Source organism: Geotrypetes seraphini, chromosome 2 (assembly GCF_902459505.1).
Source record: "Geotrypetes seraphini chromosome 2, aGeoSer1.1, whole genome shotgun sequence".
In the NCBI taxonomy this organism is placed as follows: Eukaryota; Metazoa; Chordata; class Amphibia; order Gymnophiona; family Dermophiidae; genus Geotrypetes; species Geotrypetes seraphini.
The window spans coordinates 375803914-375829384 of NC_047085.1; the positions used below are offsets into that span (position 1 = coordinate 375803914).

Genomic DNA, 25471 nt, shown 5'->3' on the forward strand with positions numbered 1-25471 from the left:
ATCTTCAGACGATTTTGATATCAGCATCTCCGATGCAGTTGATCAAAGCTTGACTGCTTTAGGAACCTCTCCATTGAAAATTCGAAGGTTAGCTAGTAGAGATAAAGCCGGCTATGTGATACGAAAAATTGAACGTGTGCAGAATGTGATAGCCAAGAAGATTACATCTGCTGCTGGAGTTTCAGCTGAAGAAGTTGGGCCATCTCGTCAGTCTGTAGAATGCAAGTTATGTGAAGATTACACTAACCTCATTGAAGAAATGAAAACGAAAATTGCAATATCCAACAGGTCAATGAAAGTTCAATTATTGACGATGGCCCCCAAAAGTTGGTCAATAAAGGAAACAGCAATGAAGTTTGGCGTTTCAGTGCGCATGGTCAGAACAGCCCAAAAAGTAAAGAAAGAGAAAGGCATTTGTTCTATACCTGATGCAAAAATTGGCAAGTCCCTTCCAAAAGAAATTGCAAATAGAGTTCAAGATTTTTACGAAGACGATGAATTCAGCAGAATATGTCCTGGCAAAAAAGATTGCATTTCAGTCCGCCTCAATGGTTTAAAAGTACAAAAGCAAAAGCGGCTGCTGTTGTGTAATTTAAAAGAGCTGTACGTGGCGTACTGTAACAAATACGGAACTGAAATTGGTTTTTCCAAATTATGTGAGCTCAGGCCAAAGTGGTGTGTAACCGTTGGCGCATCAGGTGCACACTCCGTGTGTGTCTGCACGATACATCAAAATGTAAAGCTCATGCTACAAGGCGCCAATGTCAAACATTACCAAAATATATTACTTCAGTGACGGCTCAGCTGCACAATATAAAAACTACAAGAACTTTGTGAATTTGTGCAATCACAGAAATGATTTCAACATTGAGGCTGAATGGAATTTTTTTGGAACTAGCCACGGAAAATCACCCTGCGATGGAGTTGGTGGAACAACTAAACGACTGGCTGCCCGGGCTAGCCTCCAAAGACCATCAACGGATCAAATATTGACGCCAAAGGATCTATTTAACTTTTGTGACCAAAATATACATGGAGTTAAATACATTTATGTTCCAAATGAAGAAATTGAAGAAAGCAAAATGTTTCAAGAAGAAAGATGGCATGAAAGCAGCACAGTAGCCGGTACCAGAGAGCACCACCAATTTGTACCAGTCGACTCAAACTCGGTTCGTGTCAGCAAAGTTTCAAATGACACAATAAATTTTGTTGCCAAAATTTCTGATACTGCCATTCCAAATTTGAAAGTGTCCGAAATCTTTCCTGGTTGCTACGTTACCTGTACTTACGATAATCAATGGTGGATAGGCAACGTTGTTGAAGTCTCAATTGAACAAAATGATGCATTGATAAAATTTATGCATCCTCACGGTCCAGCTCATTCGTTTTATTGGCCAGAAAGGCAAGACGTTTGTTGGGTTCCAGAGCAACACCTCATCTGCATGCTTTGTGCCCCTTCAGTTACATCATCCGGCCGCCAATATCAATTTCCAGAAACTGCATTGAAGAAAGTGGCTCAAAAATTTAACAGAATGTTATAAAGATTGCTGGCAGTTAAAATCAAAGTGGACTTTACTTCGGCTTGGGAACCATATAAGATACCCAATTTAGGCTTGGGAACCTAGGATAAGACACCCTAATCATTGGCTTTGGAACCAGAAAGATACCAACAAAAGGCTTTGGAACCTTGACAAAGAAACCAAATGCGAGGCTTGGGAACCTGGACGAAGTGGCCCTCCCGTGGCTGGTATTGCACAGCTATCGGGCGTGACCCCTATGGCGATGGGGTTGCCAGTTCAAACTCTTGAACTGGTAGTGACAATGTCACCATGGACCAACGCAATAGAGTAGTAGTAATACTGTACTTTAAAATGTAACTTTAAAAATGTAACTTTAAAAATGACAGAATTATGTTGAAATAGAGGTTGTTGCCGTGGCAACGTCTCCCAATTTTGTCCCCCTTTTTCAGCCATTGTTAACCTGCGTTGAAAAATGAAGTCCACTTTTCTAGGGGGTTTGAAATATGCTCTTTCTAATGAGACTGATTTGAAAGAGTTTCTAAAAGGTATTTTTCTGTAAAAGCAGGCTGAAAATACCCTATTTTTGGCCTTTTTACACAAATTAGCAACTTTACACTTAATTTGTAAACTAATGGAAAGAGCTTGGAGGTTGAAATTGTACTTTTGAAAACAACGTTGTACTGAGACATTATGCGCCAAATTTCGCATTTATTACTCAATTATTGTGGGAGCTAAGTAATGTCAAACTTTGACTTTTTTGGAGCACTAATTTTTTCGGCCAAGTTTACTGTAATTCAGGCATTCAATCAGTGCTCGGCAAAAATTGTTATTGGTAGCAATGAACAGAGCTCAAAAAGTTGTGCAGGGTAGCTAGCTAAGTTTCAGTTTTTTTGGAAACACAGCTCGGGAGATATTGTGTCTCAAAGTTGTCAGAATGTCATTGTCGTACTGTATTTCATTGTGGTATGGGGGTCAAACAAATGGCTATATCTCCACAAATATTCCACAGGCGAAACTAAAACTTTACCAAAGTTCGTTTGAGACATGGTCGACTCTGCATATGAAGTTTCATCAAAATCCGTGATGGTCATGCAGGGCACTTTCCAAGAATCTGATCACTTGACATGGAATGACCCAAGGCCTAAGTAGACAAAAATCTGTGAAGATTAGTACAATTCATGGAAGAGGACTGAAGTTTAGAAGAATGAAGACAGAACATTCAGCAGAAAAATTTAATGAATTCGGTGTTTGGGTACATAGCAGTAGTAATAAACGCAAGGAGTTCCCTTGGAAGAGGGATTAGAGCAAAGACTATAGCTAGATGACTAATGCTTAGGTGAGTGAGTGACACTGTCCATAACAATCACCCTGGAGGTGGGCACCATTGGGGTATATTGGGTACAATACTGGCTAAGTAATAGATCAAACTTGGTGGTAAAGGACATGTGCCCTGAGGAAAGAGAACTCTTGTATGGGTTCCGTTCAGTAATGCTGTGAATGAGGTTACAAGAAAGATTCACTACGTCCTTTGCTGTTGAAACTAAAACCTATGACAGAACAAACACAATGTGGAAAACAGACAAAATGAAGCATCATTGAAGAACGTTCGAGTGCCCACATATTTCATGAACAGTGCCTCCCTGCCAATGTTGCTAGGACAAACTTTGCTCCCATTCTGCACCCACCCACCCCCACCCCCCGCAGTTGGCAACCAGAAACTAGCCAACTAACCCTTCCTTAGTTGCACTCCTCTGTACACAAGATAGTCCTGTGTTTTGAGTGTTTTTTTCAAAGAGTCGTGTCCTGTTTAAATAAAAGGTGATGTACCATTGTTTAATTTGTCAACCTGGGCAAACACACAGGAAGGAACATAACTGAATTTCATACATTACTATACACAAGAATAAAGTGTGTTAATTCTTATCTTACCTGGGCCGGAAGAGGACTTACATAGCCATAAATATTTAAAGCACGCTGACAATCCAGCACCGACAATTTGGCGAAAGACAGAAGCGCACGTGGGGAAAAAAGTAATTTTTAAAGAGCTCCAACGGGGGATTTGGGGTGGCAATCCCCCCACTTTATTGGTTAGTGTTCGCGCTGCTGTTGGAGGGGGGCTCGGGGGGTTGGAAACCTCCATTATAGCGAAAACGGAACTTTTTCAGATTTTTGGGGGGAAAAGTTCCGTTTTCTCCCCCCACCCCCGCAATGGCAGCGCGAACACTAACCAATAAAGTGGGGGGTTGCCACCCCAAACCCCCAGTCGGAGCTCTTTAAAATAATTTTTCCCCCGCGCGATTCTGTCTTGCGCCGAATTGTCAGCGCTGGATTGTCGGCGTGCTGGTATCTGGCGCGCGATTATCCCGTCACCAAAGAAACATAAGCCTCAAAGGCTCAACATCAGACTAACAGGCTGTTTTAAACCATGCTATTTTGGAGCACAGAATCTTATCATCGGCTTGTAACTCTAGAAAAAAGAAGCAACTCAGCAAAAAAACCTACTTACAAAAAACTAGTAAGAAAAGGCAATCTGCACCCAAAAAACCAGAGTGTGAATTCTATAATGGCAATTTGGTGCACCATGGTTTAAAACAGCCTGCTGTGCTGAATTCTGTGCTTGTTGAGCCTTTGAGGCTTATATTTCTTTAAATATTTGTGGCTATTTAAGTCCTCTTCCGGCCCAGGTAAGATAAGAATTAATACACTTTATTCTTGTGTATAGTCGTTTAGGGCATGTCCCCTTGTGGATTTTTTTCATTGCTGAATTTCATACATACTACTGGCAATTACAGTGGTAACAAGTTCCTTGATATCTACAAGTAAAACAGAACACAAACTTGTATGAATCTTGACTGAAACAGCCAATATAGGATCATATGACACCCTCAGATCTCTGCGCTGCTCAATAATCGCATTGAGGCAGCAACAAGCAGGTAAGCAGTTTTTCTTTCATCGGGTTGTCATGTATCCAATTCTAAGACTTCTTTTAATTTAAACACCAAATTAAAGGTGAACTGTGATACAAAGAATGAATAAATAAATAAATAAATAAAGGCAGCACTTAGCTTATCTAGTTGCTGCTGGTGTGGCAAACAAACGCCTGACCCGCACACCCAATGGCCCGACAGGACCCGTTTCGCCTAATAAGGCTTCTTCGGGGGTCGTAGTGTTCGGGTGCTTACCTGCTTGTTGCTGCCTCAATGCGATTATTGAGCAGCGCAGAGATCTGAGGGTGTCATATGATCCTATATTGGCTGTTTCAGTCAAGATTCATACAAGTTCGTGTTCTGTTTTACTTGTGAATTTCATACATAACATACAAGCAGATGTAGAAGAAACGGCGTAGCGAGGCTGAGAGGCGCCTAAGGGTGATGGCACCCCTCCATAGCCCCCCCCCCCCGCCGTGCACCCCCTTCTCATTCCCCGTACCTTTTAACTTCTCCAACGCATGCAGCATACCCGCACCGGTGTTGGCTCGCTCTTTGATGTCACTTCCTGGGCGTGGGACCCGGAAGTGGCGTCGGAGCGCCGATGCGGGCACTGCTGCTCGCGCTGGAGAAGTAAAAAAAAAAAAAAGGTACGGGGGAAGGCAACAGGCGCATGTGGCACAAAGAGGAGTGGGGGGGGAAATGGGTGCCAATACCCAGGGCAGTAGTCCGCCCCCCCTTACTATACCACTGTGTAGAAGTTTTATAAAGATGGTTTTGCAGATGGGGTAGTGCTTTATTATTTATCCACTGTCTCACCCACCTTCCTTTTTATTTACTCTTTTACCCTTTTCAGATCCTTCTCCCTCTCCTATAAGAAATTCATCTACAACTCCCTCCGCTCCGTCTATCCTCCTAGAGTTCGCTCTTTCTGGTAGCTCTGTTTGATTCATCCTTAAATCCAAATCTACCTCCATTGTTTCATAAACTACCAGGTCTGTTTCTCGTTCCCTTGCTCATGGATTCTTACCTCTCACTTTTCGTGGTTTTTCTCTAATTATTCACTTCCCTCATCCCCCTCCTCCTTTCTCCTCAAATTCTTCTCTCTCTTTCCCTCTTCTCCTTTAAGATCCCTCGGTTTCTTGGGCACAGTATTAAATGCAGAATGGTGGTAAGCTGGTGTGGAGGAGATACAGTGAGCACATTCTCCCTCCTTCATGTGCACTTTGGCCCAGATTCTATAAAACAAGTGGTTGCCAACCCTGTCCTGGAGGACCACTAGCCAGTCAGGTTTTCAGGATAGCCCTAATGAATGGATAGCCCTAATGGATAGCCCTAATGGAGCAGATTTGCATGCCTTTCACCTTCATTATATGCAAATCTCTCTCATGCATATTCATTAGGGTTATCCCAAAAACCCGACTGGCTGGTGGTCCTCCAGGACAGGGTTGGGAACCACTGCTATAAAAAACACTTAGATTGGTGTGCCTAGCTGATCTAGGCACCTAACTTAATTATTTAAAAAGCTTGATCAACACTGATAATGAGCAATATTGAGCTCATAAGTGGCAAAAATTAAAATTAATTGGGTGTTAGGTGCCTAACTCAGTAGGCCCCTAGGACTTTCAGGTAGGTGCCTACCAGAAAGTAAGTGTGGTTAGTGGCAGATCATGGGCGTGCTTTGCATCTAGGTGCCTAAATTGGACATAGGTACCAGTACTTAGGCCAAGAAAACACTGACATAAATAGGGGGCGCTTAACATTTTGATGCCTACTGGTACCTAAGTCCAACTTAGGCAGCACTAGGTACGATTCTATAAATGGTGTCTATGCGCCATGTTCCTCAGTGCCTATTTTTAGGAGCCATTTATAGAATCGGGGCTTTCATAATAAGAAATTCCAGGCAGCCAAATGTGGAGTGACTCAGACTAGTACATTACATAACATTAGTGATTTCTATTTCGCCTTTACCTTGCGGTTCAAGGCGGATTACATAAGATTTCTCAGGGGGTTACAAGAATTGTAACTTTACATAAGAATTGTCATAAGAATTGCATAGGAATTACATAAGAATTTATGGGAACCTGATGTGATACCTGTTGGGTAATTAGATACATTTTAGATTTGAAAGGGGTAGAAAGTATGGTAGGTGGAGATTGGGTTAAATAGGTTTTATGTATTTTTTTTTAAGAGTAGAGTTTTAGTTTCTTTTTTGAAGGTTTTGTAGTCTGTGGTCGAAGACAGCAGATTGGCGATTTGTCTGTCTAGTTTTGCTGCTTTGGTGGCCATTAGATTGTCATATAGTTTTCTACGTTTGACATTTTTGGTTGGTGGGTGTGTGAATAGGTAAAAAAAAAACCAAAAAAAGGAATCTGAAGAATTTATGAGAACAGATGGTTGTAAAGAAAGAGAAACTAGTAGTGTGGCTTACTGAAACCTCATGCTTCTAAAGCACCGTAACTGCCTGAGACCTTGCTGTCAGGAAAAAAGGGAGGTCGAAAGAAGGCAAGCCTTTTAAACATCGTAATATTTTGTACAGTTTTTACTATGGGGATGAAACAGTGGCCATATCCTAGATAAAAGAAAAACAACAAAAAAAGGAATCTGAAGAATTTATGAGAACAGATGGTTGCAAAGAAACGAGAAACAAAAGGAAGGTGAGAAAAAAATAGAAGGGTATAATGAAGTGAGAAATGACCAAAGAAACTAAGAATCCAGAATGTGAAAATAAAGACGAAAAGGAAACAATACAGTAGATATATATTGGTGGATTGGGAGGCCAAAAACACATATGAAAAGGAGTATGCACAACAGTGAGGAGAGGGACAAAAGCCCTGGAGAAGGAAAGGAAAGATAGGTCATTGATCAAACTTGTATTATTCAAGTTGCAACTTAAACTGACATGCTAAAGCATTTATAACTAGTATTTTCAAATGACAGAAAACAAGTGATCTTGGCCTGACTTTTACAATTTCTAGGCAGAGTAGGCCGTTGGCCTGAAGGATAGAGTACTCACTTGGCTTGGTTTCTGGAACCCAAAGTCCAATAACTGGATGGTGGCTTTTTTTCATGAGGTAGTGATTTCTTTGCTTGAAAAAATGTATGGTGATCCACACAGGATTTCCACAAGTTTTTGCATGTTCTGTAGTTTAGCATATTGAATACAATATGTTCTCTGGATTCATTCTGAAACAAAAATAATGGGATATAGGTAAAGCTTCTTTGATCAATAATTGATAAATGCGGCCAATATGTTAATGGGCATTACTGATATGGATTCATCCAAATTCAATAGTAAAATACTTACAGCCACATTTTTACTTTCTTTGGTGTATAAAAATATTTATATTCTAATAACTCAATATCAAAGCATAGATGCATGTTTAAATTAGTCACAAATATTTAGGACCACTAACCAGACAAGTGATGTCAAACATACATATAAAGTGCACCAAAATTTAGGTGCCCAAATGCAGCATGCCGAGTGTGGATTCTATAATGGCAATTTGGTGCACCTAAACTGCAGTGAGTGACGTGCAGACAGGGCCTTCAGTGAATACCCAGCCCTGCAGCTATGCTTTTTTTTTGTTTGTTCTTCTGTTTGTTTTATGTACTTTTTCCTTGATGCAGTTTGATTGGTTGAACAGGATGCCAACCAAACTGCATCAGCAAAAAGTGAAAAAAAAGCACAGCTGGCTGGGGATTCACCCAGCCCCCTGAAGATCCTGATGACACTACTTTGAATTTGAGTGGTTGAACAGGCAGGCAGCCTCTCCTGCTGCCTGTTCAGCCAATCAAATTCCATCAAGAAAAAATGGCCCACCCTCAGAGGATTCAGGGGGAAGCTCTGAATCCTCTGAAGACTATGATGGAACTGTCTGACTGAAGCAGTGAGGACAGAGCTCAGCTCTCCTCCCCCTCAACTGATCCCAGTCCAGTCCCACTTCTGACTGGGGCAGGACTCGATGTTCCCTCTCCTCACAGACACAGCAAAAAAAAAAACGTTAGCAACAGCTTGTTTAGCTTTGGGGATCTGTGTTCTTTCTGAAAGGCACACATTTATCCTGTTTGTTCTTGAAGCCACTTTTCGCCTGTGGATAACAGGATGGGCAGCTGCTTCACCTGAGGGTAGCCATGTGGCTTCTTGTGCTTTCCCTCACTGTACAAGGTAAACATTAATATTCTAATGTTACAAGTCATTGCATAAATATCTGTAACTTAATGCATTAAAAAATAAGCAATAGTTTTAAATACATATTTAAACCTTTTCTGGGGCAAGAAAAACTGAAATTATTTTCCTGGCATTTGCTACTACAATGTTAATTGCATCAATTCTCATATAGATGAGGATCATATAGCATGAGGATCACTTTGTGTATGCTAAAACCAGAGATATTTAATATGAAAGAGTGTGTTTTAAAGATCAGGCCACTAGTTCACTGCTTCCAATTTTGTTTTTCTTATAAAATAACAGAATCTCCCCTCGTTTGATACTTCTCTGGTCAAACTGAAGTGGGGAGCAATGTGGCTGTGTGTGCTTGTATGGGAGACTGTCCTGGCACTGAAATAATCATGCATGCTGTTGAAATTTGGGACAGAACCAATCTACTTAACAACGCCCTAATCTCCTATTTTATGAACAGAAAAAAATCAAAACTACTGTCTCTCCCACCCACCTTTTTATATATATATATATATATATATATATATATAAAAGATCAAGTTTCAAGTTTATTAAAATTTGTTATCCTGCCTCATCAAAATTCAAGGCGGTTTTTCATTAGTTTAAAACAGTGAGTAAACAACAAATATATCAAGGCAGTCCAAAGAAACATACAACACAGAATAACAAGCATACAGGACTAACTTAGATTGGCATGAAAGGAAAAAGGTAGGAACTACAATAGCTTGGATAAGAAAGAACAATAAAGGAGAAAGACAAAAGGGTGAGGGGGTCAGCCATCAAGGCTGGGTTAACATTGGATTAAAACATCTTTAAAAGGATGGTCAAACCTCAAAGGCATCTTTAAAAAGAAAAGTTTTTAGACTGGACTTAAACTTATCAATTGTGGTGATCTCTCTTAAATAGTTTGGGGCTGAGTTCCAGAGTGAAGGGGCTGTAATGGAAAAGATATTGCTTCTCATAGTATTAATGTGCCTTAAAGAAAGAACTGCAAGCAGATTTTGATTGGAAGAACGAAGAGTGTGCTGAGGGGAGTGAGGTATCAAGAGTTGGTTTATGAATTCCGGCTGCCCTGCTTTCCTAGTTTTGAATGTCAACAACATGACTTTGTAAGTAATATGGTGTTCAATGGTTAGCCAGTGTGCTTTAATCATTGTTAATCATTGGTTGGCATATGTATATATCTATTCAACGAACATAAACAGTATTTAAGGTAATTACTTGTTGCCAGTTAGTGTATTATAATTCCACATGAATTAACAAGGAAATTTCCAGTTAAAGCCTTAAGAGGACACTTGTAGAGAAACATGCAGTGGTGATGCCTGGGGCAGTGGTCTTCATTAATTTTTAAGCTGGAGCCATTTTGCATCCAACTGAGCTGAAGGACAGCCACAAATTATCTTCCCATGCGAGGCTGTGGCACTCCTGACTAGTGTGTGTCAATAGCATCTACCCCACCAGCCTGTCTTCAACATTTTATTGTGTGCATACTGAAGAAGGTAGGCATTTTGAAATGCATTTTTGTCATCTACTACCGTGTTTCCCCGATGATAAGGCAGGGCCATCAAATAAGACAGCCCCCCCTTTTTAGAAAAAATTGTAAAATAAGGCACCCCCCCCCCCGCAAATAAGCCACCCACCGATACCTGTGCTTACCCGAATCGGGTGGTACGGTGGGTGACTCCGTGTGGTCCCTCCGTCTACCGCGGGGGTCGGCAACCCGCGGCTCCAGAGCCGCATGTGGCTCTTTTCCACCTTTGCCGTGGCTCCGGTAGTGTGTCACGCAGGAATGCAACTTACAAGTCCGGCGTCGCGGCGGGAAATAGCCATGCTGAGCAGTGAGCTCAGCACGTACACAGATGAAAGCCTTGCTTGCTGATTGGTCCGGCGGCCGTGCCGCCGGACCAATCAGCAAGCAAGGCTTTCATCTGTGTAGTGCTGAGCTCACTGCTCAGCATGGCTATTTCCCGCCGCGACGCCGGACTTGTAAGTTGCATGCCTGAAAAAGAAATCATCCTGGCCGGGGTCGGTGTCATGCTCCGGAGATCTACAGCCTTCCTATCTCCCTCTCCCTTCTACCTGCTTCCGGCCACATCCCCTGCTCCGCGGCTCTCTTCGGCAACTCAGCAGCAGCGATCGACACAAGCTTCTGACGTCGGGGCCTACCCTCTGCGAGTCCCGCTTGTTTCAACTTCCTTTTTCCACAAAGGCGGGACTCGTAGAGGGAAGGCCTCGATGTCGGTAGCTTGTCTTGATCACCGCTGCTGACAAGTTGCTGAAGAGAGCCGCGGAGCAGGGGGGTGTTGCCAGGTGCAGGTAGAAGGGAGAGGGCCAGATGCAGGACTCGTGGGTGAGGGAGGAGAAGAGAGAGGGGAGGGAAACAAAAGGAAATATTTCATACTGGGCTGGGCCGGAGTGGAGGGAGGATGGAAAGACATTGAAAGGGTAAATAAGGCATCCCCCCGAAAATAAGCCCTAGAGCATATTTTGGCCTTCCAAAAAAAATAAGACAGTGTCTTACCATCGGGGAAACACGGTAGAAAGGTCTCCTCCTTCAAGCATGTGGCTTTTCCTCACACTCACTTTTCTTCTTTGTATCATGAGCTTAGGTAGAAAGGCAAAGAGTAGCAGAAAAACAGCCAGAATGATGAGGAAGGCCACCCCAAAGGACTTCAGGGGCCATCATTAACCCACAGGCCTTGCACTGAAGAACACTGGCCTAGAGGCTGTTTCTCTTTCTGGTTTAAGTTCTATCTTTACTGGTACATAAAATATGTCTTTCTTTGTTTCTTTGATGTGCAATGTGTGCTATTATTTGGTTACCTCGAATCCTTTGCCTACGTTTGCAAATCTATTGAAAATATAAGGTTGCAGCAAAGTCAACCTCTTATGATATGCAGGCCCTCAGGTTTTCTTGAGATTCTCACACAGAGACTGTGCAGCAAAGGTAGAGAATTTTATAGTAGTTTTTGTGGGTTATTTGTTTGTTTGTTTTTAATCCTGTGGCAATTTGACAGCACTGTTACCTACATGTCTTTTCATACTGCTAAGTGTGCACAAAAGATAATTTGGTTGAACATTAATTTTTCTAAATAATCTCCTTCCTTAACTTCTGAAAAGGCAGTAACTTTACATTACAGTTTTGGCACTGGGATATTCTCTGACCAGATATTAGGACCTGATCTGGTGCAGACGTGCCTCCAAAACAAATACAAAAAGTATAACTGGCTTCAAGAAGTAGCACTACATCAAAAGGAGCAAATTTATTATAGGTCCCATAATTTTAATGAAAAATACATTCTTCAGCTTAGAATAAGCCTTCAAATGTGAATTTTGTCACTCTCTGTAGAGAATGAGGCTAATATGTATATAGCACTTGTTTTGATATTACCCTGGAACTCTTGGAGAAAGCGTTGTGGATGAAAGCTCAGGGCACAAAATCCCAGCACTGTATCTGACCAAGAAAGAGGTAATGAGCAGGCCAAAGCACTGTTTTATTGTGCTGAATTCAGCCACATGGTGACTGACTCTCTAGTTTCATAGTTTATTAAAATTTGATTAAACGCTTCACATAAAATTCAAAGCGTTGTACAATAAAAGTACTTTAACTATTAATTAGGGAACGGACTACAAATAATAAACATAATCCTTATGAGACAGACAAACTTGAATGGTGAGAGGACAAGAAAACAAAAGGGAAAAAAGGGGAAAACTATAATTTGTGAGGAAAAAGAACATAAACGGATAGAAACAGTAGGATATGGCAAAGCAGGGATTGCGTAATAATAATTCCATTTTTTTTTAAAGGATAAATCAGTTGTAGGCATCACATCTGGACTAGCTTGCTAGGCAGTGTTTCTCTCTAGTTACAGAGAGAATCTGTAGTTCTAGACCACATGATGCCAGTCTGTGTATAACTCTGAAGGATGGATTTTAGAAAGGTGGTAGCGCTACAGAAGTCAAAAGGAGAAGTAGGAAATGTTATAAAGTGATTCTCTGACAGAGTCCAACACGTGACACCTTCCAGCACAAACAGTGAGCACATTAACCATGGTTAAGGGTGCATATTACACTAATGTTTAGCAGAGGAGTGTCCAACCTCAGTCCTCGAGAGCCTCAATCTAGTCGGGGTTTCAGGATTTCTCCAATTAATATGCATGAAATATTTGCAAGCACTGCCTCCATTACACTAATATTCTATACAGCAAAGTAGGTGCCTATTTTCCCTTGTAGAATTGGCTCCTACCAAGCACCCTTTTATAGAGCTGTCTATTTACCCCCTTATCCTATAACAGTTTGAGATTTAGGACTCCTTTTATAAACCTGTGGTAGCAATTCCCATGCGATCAAAGCAATGCAGCCCATTCAGTTCCTATGGTCTGCTTCATATTTTCTGCACCAGTATGCGCTGCTGCAGGGGCCTTTTTGGCTTTTATTTTTAAAAACCGCTGAATGCAGACATTCCCAGTGACAACCTCCTTAAAAATCTATTGCCCTCCACAGTGGTTGCACTTCAGGTGAAAAATTGTAATTCAATGTTTTTTCCTTTAGACAGATGCAGCTGGATGATTATAGATTCAGGATGTTTTTATGTGGAAACTGCTAAGTTATAGAATGTGATTCCTGAAAGTTTGAACAATGTGAACAATTACCTACGCTTTTGTAAGTTATTTATGACATATTTGTTCCAACAAGCTTTTTCCAGTTCAAAGGAGTATGATTATACTTGATGGGATAAATTGACGAAACATCCAATATGGAGCAAAAATCCATCTCGTATGTTTTAATTGGCTTCTTTTATTATTTCTTTTATGTTTTTGTTCGCGGCTCTGCACAGGGCAGGAGTTTAGGAAGATTGCTCCTCCCCATTTTACTGCTAGACCACCAGGCTTTAAAAGTAAGGTGTGGAGAAGTCTGGGAGGTGGGAGGGAGGTGGAGTGGTTAAGAGACTCACGAATAACTGAATTTGCGAATCCTAAACCCATGAATATGGACGGAGGAGTATATTTTCCCCATCTGTCCTAGCAGACTCACAATCTAACTGTGGTACCTAGGGCAATGGAGGGTTAAGTAATTTGTCCAGGGTCACAAGCAACAGTGCTGGGACTGAATCCACAACCTCAGTGTGCTGAAGTAGCAGTTCTAACCACTAAGCCACTCATCCGTGTAAATTCAAAATGTTCCCAAGTACCCTGTTTCTCCAAAAATAAGACCTATCCCGAAAATAAGCCCCAGCATGATTTTTAAAGATGCTAATATAAGCCCTACCCCAAAAATAAGCCCTAGTTAAGATCAACCCTCGAAGCCACCCTCACTGACTCCATCCCTGACACAAGTGCTGCCCGATTCGCTGAAAAAAAATCAGACTCGTCAATTCAGCGACCCCTCCACCCCGGTGAGACCTGACATACCTCCGCTCTGAGGCCTCCTAAAGCAGCAGTGGCAGCAGCGCTCTGAACGGGCTGCTTCATGGTCTTGCCCGCTGGGGCTTTCCATCTGCCGCATCACAGTGGGAGGGTCAGTGGGGTTCTGCTGCAGAGAGGGATGGGAGGGAGGGATAGAAAGATGCTGCAGAAGGAAGGCCTGGCCCCGGGGGGAAGACCGTGAAGAAGCTTATTCAGAGCATTGCCACCACTGCTGTTTTTGGAGGCCTTGGAGCGGAGGTGTGTCAGTCTCATGATGGGAGAGTTGGTGGTGTTCTGCTGCACAAGGGGATGGGAGGGAGGGATCGAAAGATGCTGCACATGGGAGGGGGGAAGGAAAGAGGATGAATTGGGGTAGAGGATAGGAAGGGAGAGATGATTGTAGTACATGAAAAAAAAAAAAAAGACATCCTCCGAAAATAAGCCCAAATGCATTTTTTGGACCCAAAATTAATAAAAGACATTGTCTTATTTTGGGGGAAAACACGGTCGCAGCAATAATTGGTCATCACACAATCACTATCACTAATTGGCTTGTTAGTCAATTAAATTCTGCATGTAAATTGGGCACATGACCAAATTTGCACATGCAACTTTGAGCGCCATATTTAGAATTCCCCCATCAGTGCCTAATTTAACACCCTGTTCTGGAACAGCTGAAAAGTTACGTTACTGCATCCATAGGAGCAGGACAGAATTATCAAAAGGAGAAGAATGAGAATAGAAACATGCCTATACTCACATGTTTCTGTCGCTGCTGTATAAAAAACTTTTTTCTTTTGAAAGATATTTTAAGAATGTTTATCCTAGAAATAAAAAGAAGACATAAGAAGACATAAGAAAGCAACAGCAACAATAAGAACAAGAGGAACATCTTACAGTAAAATTTCACAAGAACTGGTAACTGTATCTATTTTCATAAATTATTTCCTGTAATTTTAGGTCATATGACTGTAGATTTTGAAGCTTGTAGGATACATTTTTCTCCAACAAAGGAAAAGAAAAAAAATAAACCACCTGGATTTCACTGGATCACCCTGGTTATGATTTCCACCTAACGGCAAAACAGATTTCAAAATGTTCCATCATCCCATGGCTCAATAGCAGAGTAGCAAATCTCCTAGAAGATAACATAAATCTTCTGATTTTAACTATACCAAACCAGTCTATTTCCCTATAGGATATAAAGGAATCTTTTTAATTATGTGCATTAAGCACTTGCCCTCTAATGCTATAAAGTTGCATGGAAAACTTTATACTTAGCACACAAAGTTGTGCACACAAATTATAGAATGCTCTCAGTTATATGCATAACTTAATATGATAATTAGCTGCTAATTGTCATTAGTGACCAATTATTGGTTTATAATGGGTGTTAATTGGTAATTAGTTGCACACACAAGTGTGTTTAGGCCCTGATTCACTTTAGTTTTCACAGGTTTAGTGACGATCGCTGCTAACCAACCCGATTCACAAAATGGCCCACTGCGTGTGTCTCCCCCCCCCCCCTCAATCGCCCATTTTCCGATCCGGCCATGCAAATTTGTAAAACCCCATGCAAAATATCCAAGTGATTGATTCACTAACATTTGCTTGGCTATTTTGTATCAGGTTCCTAAAATCCGACTGCTGTAGACCGGTCGGTAACTGTGTTACCGACAGGTCTGCCTGGTTTTTTTTCTATTTCTTTTTAATGTATTACACATGCAAAATATCTGCCCAAAGAAAACAAAAAGCACCCTGACAAACTCCTCCCCCTCCCTCCCCGAACCAAAAAAAGAATGGCAGAGGCATCTCCGTGCAAATCATTTGCATGCAAACTTGATAGTGAATCAATTGCTGTTTAGAAATCAGCCAGAGAATCAGCCAATAGTGATTGAGTCACTATCTTTAATTAATCTGGGCCTTAGTTAGGTGTCTGCAAACTGATCACTCAAAACCCATAGCACACAACTGCATGTGTTCTATAGAACACTGAAGTTGCGCACCTAACCATCATTCCCTCTAAGCTGTGTGGGAGCCCTCCACTTATGTTCCTGCCAGCAAGAGGTAAGTTTCAAGTTTTATTAAAATTTGTTGTGCATGCAATGTCCAATATTACAAGTTAAAAAAATTGGGGGGGAACAATAAGATAATTTGCTATAAAATAATAATATACAGTATATATGTACAAATTTAGTACTGATACAGAAGGAGAGGGGGGATGAACTACAATCGTTAAGGAAAATGGAGAAACATTTATGGGTAACACATCAGGGGGGGCAAAAATTGAAAATAAAGGAGAGGAAAAAGAAGAACAACAAATTTTTGAGTCCTATAAATGAGGACTAAATAAAACTGGGAATTAGGATATAAAATATAAGATTTTAACCATAAACTGGTTATCTTGTCTATGTCTCAAATGTGTCCTTGTACAGGAAACTTTTTTTAAAAAATAACCCTTTGAATTTTTCTAATGCGGTTTCATCATGCAAATAGTTTGGTAGATTATTCCAGAGCTGAGGAGCTATAACCGAAAAGATAGTAGATCTCCTAATGCCTATTATTTTTATGGAGGGAATGGTCAGAAGATGCTGTTCTATTGATCTGAGTGTATGGTGGGGTGTATGGTATCAGGAAGCAGTCTAGAAGTTTCAAGTTTAATTAAAATTTCTTCTAATCAGCCTTCTAGGTGGTGTACAAAGTCATAAAAGCATAGAAATATTGGTGCATTAGATTGTCGGATTTAAAAAGTTAATAATGCAATTTTGTAAGTAATTCTGTACGGGACTGGTAGCCAATGTGCTTTTTGCAGAAGTGGTGTCACGTGGTCATTTTTTTTTTTTTTTTTGAATTAGTGATAATTTTTAATGCTGTATTTTGTATAATTTACAATCTTCTCATTTCTTTCTGTGTTATGCCTTGATGCAAAGTGTTACAGCCTAGAGATAATTAAAGAATGAATAAGGATGTTTAGGACTTCTGGTTTTAAGACTTTTGCTATGGATCTGATTAGTCGTAACTTATAGAAACAGTTTTTTACCACTGAACTTTGGTGTGTGCCTTACCATATTCAGCGAATAGTCATAGACTACGAGATATTGTGAAAAAGCATTGGCCAGTCTTACAGGTACATTCTAATTTGAGAGAGCCCCCTAAATTTGCATTCACTCGAGGGCGCAATTTGGGGGAAATGTTACGATGAGGGGTCAGCTACCGTTCTGAGGTCCGACAGGGGCATTGAGTCTATGGCCAGTGTGTGTATAGTAAGCATGTGATAAGGGACGACAGTATTAACATACCTTTTACTAATGGTAGGAGATATGTATTGCGAACCAACACTGATTGAAATTCATGTGCAGTTTATACTGCATTATATGCCCTTGCAATGAATACTACATTGGCCATACTAAGAGTAGTGAAATTGCGTATTGCTGAATATTTAAGTAATATATGTCAGGGACGAGAGCTGCCTCCCCTGGTGCTGCACTGGCAGGAGGCTAGACACACAAGAGGATGATTTATGATATACCATTCTCATGCAGGCTACAAATTTGACTTGCGATGTGTCTCAGTTTTTATGATGTGAGAACACAGGCTTTATTTTTAACTGGCGAACGTTGATCCCTTGTGGACTCAACACTGAAATTGATTGGTTCCAGCTGTGAATGTTCAACTGCAGAGCCGGTTGGACATAATGCAGCCTGGCTCCCTCCAATGCCCTGCTTCCTGTTCTTGACGTCATCCCCAACGTAGGCAATTTAATTCTGGCAGTGCATTTTGATCAGCAGATACACCTATTTTTTCCTCCCGTTTTATCCTCCCCCCTTCTCCTCATTTTATTTTTGTTTATACATTGTAATTTAAAAACTTTCCCTTCCCTCCCCTTTTGTCTCATACCCTTCATAATCAAGTCTTTGTATCGACCTTATCCCCCCATTTTAATTTTGGTTTTTATATATATATATAATTTTTTTATTTCTTATTATTGTAAACTGACCAGATACTTGTGATGGTCGGTATATCAAAATATTAATAAACTTGAAAAGGTATTTCAAATTTGATGTGAACGGTTATTTTTAATCTGTTAGGTTTATATTATGGAAACAAATTAACACACCACTTCAGCCAGAAAAGTGCATCTCACTACACCAGCTTCAGAACTGGAGCCTACGCACAATAGTTTTATCACAAACTCGAGTGATCAGCGTAGCAACTTAGCTCCTTGCTCCAATCATCGGCCAAAAAGAACTAATACTGAAATTTGCATAACTTTAATAACTTAATTGTTTAATATTATTTTGAAAATCTTGACGGTGGAATTGAGTGACAGTTGGATGCCGCAGTGCTGGCCCTGAAGCAGCGGACAAGCAGTGAGTCCACGAAGCGCTGGCCGCGTCGGCATGTGCAATACATGAGCACTGCTTGAAAAGCACATCCAGAGACAAACGCTGTTTGAGATAAGTAGCTTGTCAATTTTTTCAAATCCTGGAGAAGTGCATATACTTAATTAAAATAATGTGTATGAAACTGCAAAGATACTGAGGTGTATTTTAAAATGATATAAAAAAAAATTTTTTAAATTTTCTAAAAATAATATTAAACAATTAAGTTATTAAAGTTCTGCGAATTTCAGTATTAGTTCTTTTTGGCCGATGATTGGAGCAAGGAGCTAAGTTGCTACGCTAATCACTCGAGTTTGTGATAAAACTATTGTGCGTAGGCTACAGTTCTGAGGCTGGTGTAGTGAGATGCACTTTTCTGGCTGAAGTGGTGTGTTAATTTGTTTCTAATTTAGATTACTACCACTTGGGATAGGTTTATATTATGAGCATGCAATTTGTGTTTATTTAAGTTTATTCACTTTTTTAGCGTCCCCTCCTGATGAAGCATGTAGAAGGCGAAACTCGAGTGTGTGTGGGGGGGGGGGGGCGTCGGCTTAATATGAGCAGCCTCAGGAGTGATTTTCACAATATGTACAAGGGTAAGCCGCCGAAGCAGCATCACCGCCTTGAATATTTAGATAAGTTCTATTTAGTAATTTGGATATTTAGATAAGTTCTATTTAGTAATGCTTAATAATCATCAGCTGGCGGTTGGGACAGTGGGTGCCGTGATGGTCCAATCGGCAACCTTTGCTTTGTTCACTAAGCACTTAGGCTGTGGGTCTGAGCACTTCACATCACAATTTTAATATTTATTAGATCATCGAGTTGTTTATTATGGGCTGAGATTTAATTTTGAAGATATATAGATCACACAATGTACTGATTTAACTCCCAATTATTTCAGAGTCTAAATATACAAATGCCATAAATGCCCCCACTAGCTGCTGCATTAGATTTGTAGCTACCATGTTGTGAAGTCCTGAATTAAGTTATGGTATCTACAAATCTTAATGCACTTTAGTAAAAGGGACCCTAAATGAATAAGAATTCTAAAACATTGTCCAGGTTAAAATTTATCATATTTAAAAATTATTTTATAAAAGGCATATTTATCATATTTAAGCATTATTTATTCATTTTTAAATCAGTTAAATCAAGTCTCACAAAGAGCAGGACTAAATTTATCTAGATAAATATTTCTTCACATGTGTAACTAAACTCTGGAATTTGTTGCTGGAGAATGTGGTGAAATCAGTTAAATTAGCAGGGTTTAAAAAAGGTTTGGATAATTTCTAAAAGAAAAGTCTATAAACCATTAATGAGATGGCTTGGGGAAATTCACTGCTTATTCCTAGGATAAGCAGCATAGAATCTGTTTTGCTACTTGGGATCTAACTGGGTTGGCCACTGTTAGAAACACGATACTGGGTTTGATGGACCTTCGGTCTGTCCCAGTATGCAATTCTTATATTCTTATGAATACCTGGTTAAATTAATGTGCATAAACATATCCACTTAAAAAAAAAACTTTGACTGCTTGCTTGCTCAATACGCCTTCCCTTCCCCCCTCCCCAGTGCTGAGTTAAAAGAAAATAAAAAGCCTAAGCAGCTGTGGGTTGTCCCAGTGCTTCAGTGGGGCTTGGATTTAATTTCCAGCTCAGATCTTCCATTCCCCCAGGTTGGTTAATGATACTACAGCAGTAGCTTTCACAGGCCCCCATTAGGAGGGATAGTCCATCTTCATAGAAGATTATGTGCTACAGTCAGTTCCCCAAAGTAACTTACCATGCACTAAGGGCCTGTTTCTATGAACAGTGCCTAAATCTATAGGTGCCATTTTTAGAATTACGTCTAGCGCCATCAAGCTCAGGTTAGGCGCCGGGTAAGCATCAGGAACTTAGGCACTGGTATATTAGGCCAGGGTTTTCTTGGCCTACAATATTGGCACCTGAATCCACACCAAAACTCTGCCCCTAACCACACGTACATTTCATGTAGGCATCAATAGGTGCCTCGGTGCAGACACCAAATTGGCACCTATCGAGTTAGGCGCCTACCACAATATTTTTTTCCCCAATTGTTTTTAGTGGCACGGTTCAATTAACATTGTCAATCGAACCAATTAAAAAATTAAGTAAGGTGCCTAGATCAGCATGTAGGCATCTTTTACAGAACCAGGTCCTAAGTGAAGAGTGTCAGAATTCAACACCAAGGATCTTTATATGGAAATGAAACAAAAGCTTGTCGGTATTCAGACCGCAATTCCAGTAGTAGGAAAGCGAGGCCAGTACTGGGCAGACTTTTACAGTCTGTGTTCCTATTATGGATAGGCAGGAGTGGGCTTCTGACAACTCCTCCAGGTGATTGGGAAATAGGACCAGTGCCTGGTAGACTTCTACAGCCTGTGACCCGAGGACAAATCAAGAACAGGCGTGCGTTTTTTTATGTCACATTCACCTAAGGGATGATAGCGAGTAAAATGTCAGTTTGGAACATTGCAAAACTGCAGGGTTAGTCAAATATTGGTAATAAATATGTGACTATCCAAAATTTTAAAACCACTCTTCCATGACTATGTGACTGCCCTATTTCTAAATGCTAGTATTTGATCATGCCAAGAGTGCAACCTGCTTGTAGTGGCAGCTGCAGCTCTAGGCACCTTACTGGGCAGACAAGATGGACCATGGAGGATCTTCATCTGCTGTTATATACTATGTTAACTGTAATAGCTCAATAAATGTAGTACTTCCAGAGCAAATAAAATTATTTTTGAAAGATTAGATGCCATTTGCACGTGTAAAGAGGGGAGAGAAAAGCTGCTATATATATGAGCATACCAATGTCAAATGCACTTTTGAAGCAGACATGTTTTGGGCAGATCTTAAAACTATGTGCATTATTTCCTATTTTGCAACAGAAATATACATGCATTTTCAAAATCCCCCCCTCCCCCTTAGCATTTACTCCCACTCTAGGGAAGACATTAAGGGCCTGATTCTGTATAGGATGCCTGGACTCAGCAGCCGCCTAAGCGGCTTTTGAGAATCACACATGTCTGCTATAGAATTGTGTCTGTCCTAATGGACAGATGCCTAACCCCATCTAATCCCACTTAACCACCCTAATTCTCAAACCGGCATCTATGTCACAGGCGCCGGTTAGAGAATCACTTTGCCACTGAACTGATTACGGCAAGGGAATCTCCCTGCTGTGATCGGCTCAGCAGCAACCACAGTGGCAGGGAACGTCCAAAACCCTCCCCCTCCCCCCGCAAAGTCGGGAGGCAGGAGGGATGCCCAATTCCTCCTGCCTGAACCCCCCAAAACACCCCCCACCCACCCAACCATGAAAGACAGAAGGGATGCCAATCCCTCTTGACCAAACACCTCCCTCCTAAACACCCCCCCTCCCACATAACCGCAATAGGCAGGAGGGATGCCCAATTCCCCCTGCCAGAACACACCCCTTCACCCGCTGATCTTCACCCAGCCGTAAATCCCCCTAAAGGGGAGACCACCACCTTAACTTCCCCATACCTTGTAAGCAGAAGGTCCAGCTGGAGGAAGGCATACACCCTCTAGTGTTGGGTGAGGGGAGGAGTGTTTTGGCAGGAGGGAGTGGGAATCCCTCCTGCCTATTGCGGTTATGTGGGGGGGGGGGGGTTAAGGGGGGTGTTCTTGCAGGAGAGAGTGGGCATCCCTCCTGTCTACCATGGTTAGATTGGGGGTATTTCGGGGGGTTCGAGTAGGAGGAATTGGGCACTCCTCCTGCTGGGGATTACTCAATGGTTCCAGCAGAAGGAATTGGGCAAATGCTTCGGGGGGGAATGCTTCAGGGTGGTAATGGTGGCGGGAGGGAGTGGGCATCCCTCCTATCACCCGACTTCGCGGGGGGTGGGGGCAAGTTCCCTGCCGCAGCCGCTCAGCTTTTTGTTAGCCTACATTTCAGGTGCCTATTGCGGCCCTAGAAAGACATATAGGGTCACCTAAGCTCGCCCATGGCTACTTCCGGGCAAAACCACGCCTAGCCTTGGGCGAGCTTAATTGTCCCTATGCGTCTCCCTCAACCATGACAGATGCCTACGGTATAGGCGGACTGCCACGGGGGGGGGGGGGAGGTGTTAAAATGTGCATCCTGATTGGATGGTTAGACAGCAGTAAGACGCCTACCATTGTCTACAATTGGAACGTTGTTTATAGAATATGCCCCTGACTGTCAACTGCTGGTTTGAACTTGGATTTTGAAATAGCAATTGAAAGGGGAATTGTACTTAACAGAAAAAAAATGAGTTTTAGAGCTCAGTTCTTCAGCTGACTTTCTGAATGAGGAGTTTGCGATAGACAGTATTTACATAAGAACATAAGAATAGCCTTACTGGGTCAGACCAATGGTCCATCAAGCCCAGTAGTCTGTTCTCACAGTGGCCAATCTAGGTCACTAGTACCTGGCCAAAAAACAAAGTGTAGCGATATTCCAAGCTACCGATACAGGGCAAGCAGTGGCTTCCCCTGTGTCTTTCTCAATAACAGACTATGGACTTTTCCTCCAGAAACTTGTCCAAACCTTTCTTAAAACCATAAAATTTCCCACTTATAGAATAAGTGCCAGCATATTGGAAAAGTCCTGACTTTTGTTTTTGTAAAATGGCTGTTCCCGTTGTACATGCTATCAAATACACATTTTTCCTGCAGTCTTATATGTATTTACAAAGGGTCTAGGCTCAATGACTCATTTGTGAAATATGCTGCAAATTGTAGATTTCCAAACTCAGGTGACCATTTTCCAACCTACAAGACCTATAAATCGCTGGATTTAAATGCTTCCCCATTGAGACACCACATGAATAAATATCCATACACTTTCCCCTCCCCATTCGCGGTTCCTGCACTCGCGGTTTCATATAATCACAATTTTTTTCTGGGGAGGGGGAAAATAAAAACCAGTTTTAATGTAAAAAAAATCCATCTTTTTTTTCTCCCTGCCGCCTTCCCGGCCTTACCTGGTGTTCTAGAGGGCTTTCGGGGCAGGAGCAATCTTCCTACGCTCCTGCCCCGTGCAGATTGCCATGAGGAAATGGCTGCTGGGAGTTCCCGTAGTCTCTCGAGACTACGTCGGGAACTCTCTACAGCCATTTCCTGATGGCGAAAGCCCTCTAGACCACCAGGTAAGGCCGGGAAGGCGGCAGGGAGGTGGGGGTGGGTCACAGCCGGATAATCGCGGTTTTTCGGCATTCGTGGTCCGGCTCTGCCCGTATCCCACGAATGACGAGGGAGAAGTGTAGTTTGAGCAAAGACAAGAAGAGTTCATGTAAAGAGAAGCTAAGAAAGTAGCCAATTATATAAACAGTTTAGTCATGCAAGAACAGAGTTCATTCTCAGCTCATGCAATGTTTGCCAATCTACTACCACAGTGGTTTTTAAACCTGACCTGGGGGACCCCCAGCCAGTCAGGTTTTCAAGATACCCATAATGAATATGCATGAGGCATATTTGCATGCCTGTCACCTCTATTATATGCAAACCTGCATCAAGCATTTTCATCAGGGATATCTTGAAAACCCATCTGACTGATGGTCCCCCAGGACAGGTTTAACAACCCAACAGCAAAATCCCCCCCCCTCCGAACATGACTTGCTGATGATTAGCTATAAACTTTATTCTCAACATTAAATGCTTGTGTTTCATTGTTCATAAAGAAAACCACCTCTGGCTCAAATATACATTAATTGGGTATCCCGCTTGATAAAACATACTGATTTTTTTTTTTTTTTTTGTGGGGTAGGGTTGTTAATTTTATGTTTATTAATAGAGTGATAGTTCCTTGTTTTATTTTAGTTTTATTACTTCTATAAAATAAGCTCTACTGTACTGTAAATTTTATAACATCTAAACCAAAATTTTAGTCATATTTAATCCAATTTTTTTTAAAAACCCTAAATATTAAAATAAAACAAAAAACCCAGAAAGATTAGTTCCTCAGGATTATTCCCAAACATCATGCCATGCAGATAAATATCCATACTATCAAGAGAGAGACACAGACAAATAAGCATGAAACATTTGTAAAATATGAATACATAATTCTAAATTTATAAAGTAAAGCACACTGTCTTTACCAAGGATAGAAACTTGTGCAAATATGTCTTCGATACACCGCAATGCCACCTGAAGCAATTCCAATTAGCAGCTCTAAATTATGTAGATCCTGCAGAACAGAAAAAAAGGAACATTTAAGAATGTGCTGGTCATAATCTATTTATCTAGTCTGAATAACAATTAGCCCTAACCCTCGTCCTACCACTCTTGAAAACAGATCTTGTGACCGCCTTCTACAAATACTGAAATCAGTTGTAAACTAAAATGATAGCAGTTTTTAGCATGGGGAGCTGCTTTAAATGCTCTGCGCTGCTCTCAAAGCTCATAGGCTCCCTGCGCTAAAAACTGCTATTGCGGCTTAGTAAAAGGGGGCCATAGTGCAAAATATAGACAGCAGATATAAATTCTCAAAACAGACACATTCTGATCACTAAATTGAAAATAAAATCATTTTTCCTACCTTTGTTGTCTGGTGATTTCACGAGTCTCTGGTTGCACTTTCTTCTTCCAATCCACATCCAATATTTCTTCCCTTCTTTCAGCCTGTATGCTTTCAGCCTGTATGCTTCCTCTCCTCCAGACCCCATTCCCTCCCCCAACTTTTTTTTTCCTCTCTCCCTGCCCTTTCTTTCTCCCTGCCTCCCTTTCTTTTTTTCTCTCTTCATGCCCCCTTTCTTTCTTTCTTTCCGTTTCCCTTCTTTCCTTCTGTCTCCCTGCCTGCCTCCTTTCTTTCTTTCTCCCTGCCCTCCACAAGCCATTGCCATCGGGGAACAGGCCCCCAAGCAGGGCAGGATTAATTTGTCGAGGGCCCCTAGGCACACAATTCAACTGGCCCCCTGACCCTCTCCCAACCATGCCCCACCCCCAATAAACTGTCTGTCCTGTGCCCCTTCTCTCCACCCCTTCTCCTATGCTCTGGCATTTCTCTCTCTTCTCCTTTCCTTCCTACTCAACCC

General features: G+C 41.4%; 1 protein-coding gene across 4 annotated transcripts in view; it reads right to left on the reverse strand.

Annotated features, from left to right (window-relative positions):
- Window positions 1-25471, reverse strand: part of PTPN3 (protein tyrosine phosphatase non-receptor type 3) — a 710747-nt gene that overhangs the window by 278563 nt on the left and 406713 nt on the right. For 3 of the 4 annotated variants that reach the window (XM_033930629.1, XM_033930631.1, XM_033930630.1), the window contains exons 10-12: window positions 24536-24624; window positions 14796-14859; window positions 7464-7633 (exon numbers count right to left, since the gene is read on the reverse strand). In XM_033930629.1, the coding sequence (XP_033786520.1) occupies window positions 7464-7633; window positions 14796-14859; window positions 24536-24624 (323 nt within the window). Of the gene's footprint in view, window positions 1-7463; window positions 7634-14795; window positions 14860-15070; window positions 15146-24535; window positions 24625-25471 lie in introns of those variants that run through there. The other variant, XM_033930632.1, reaches the window with a different exon arrangement.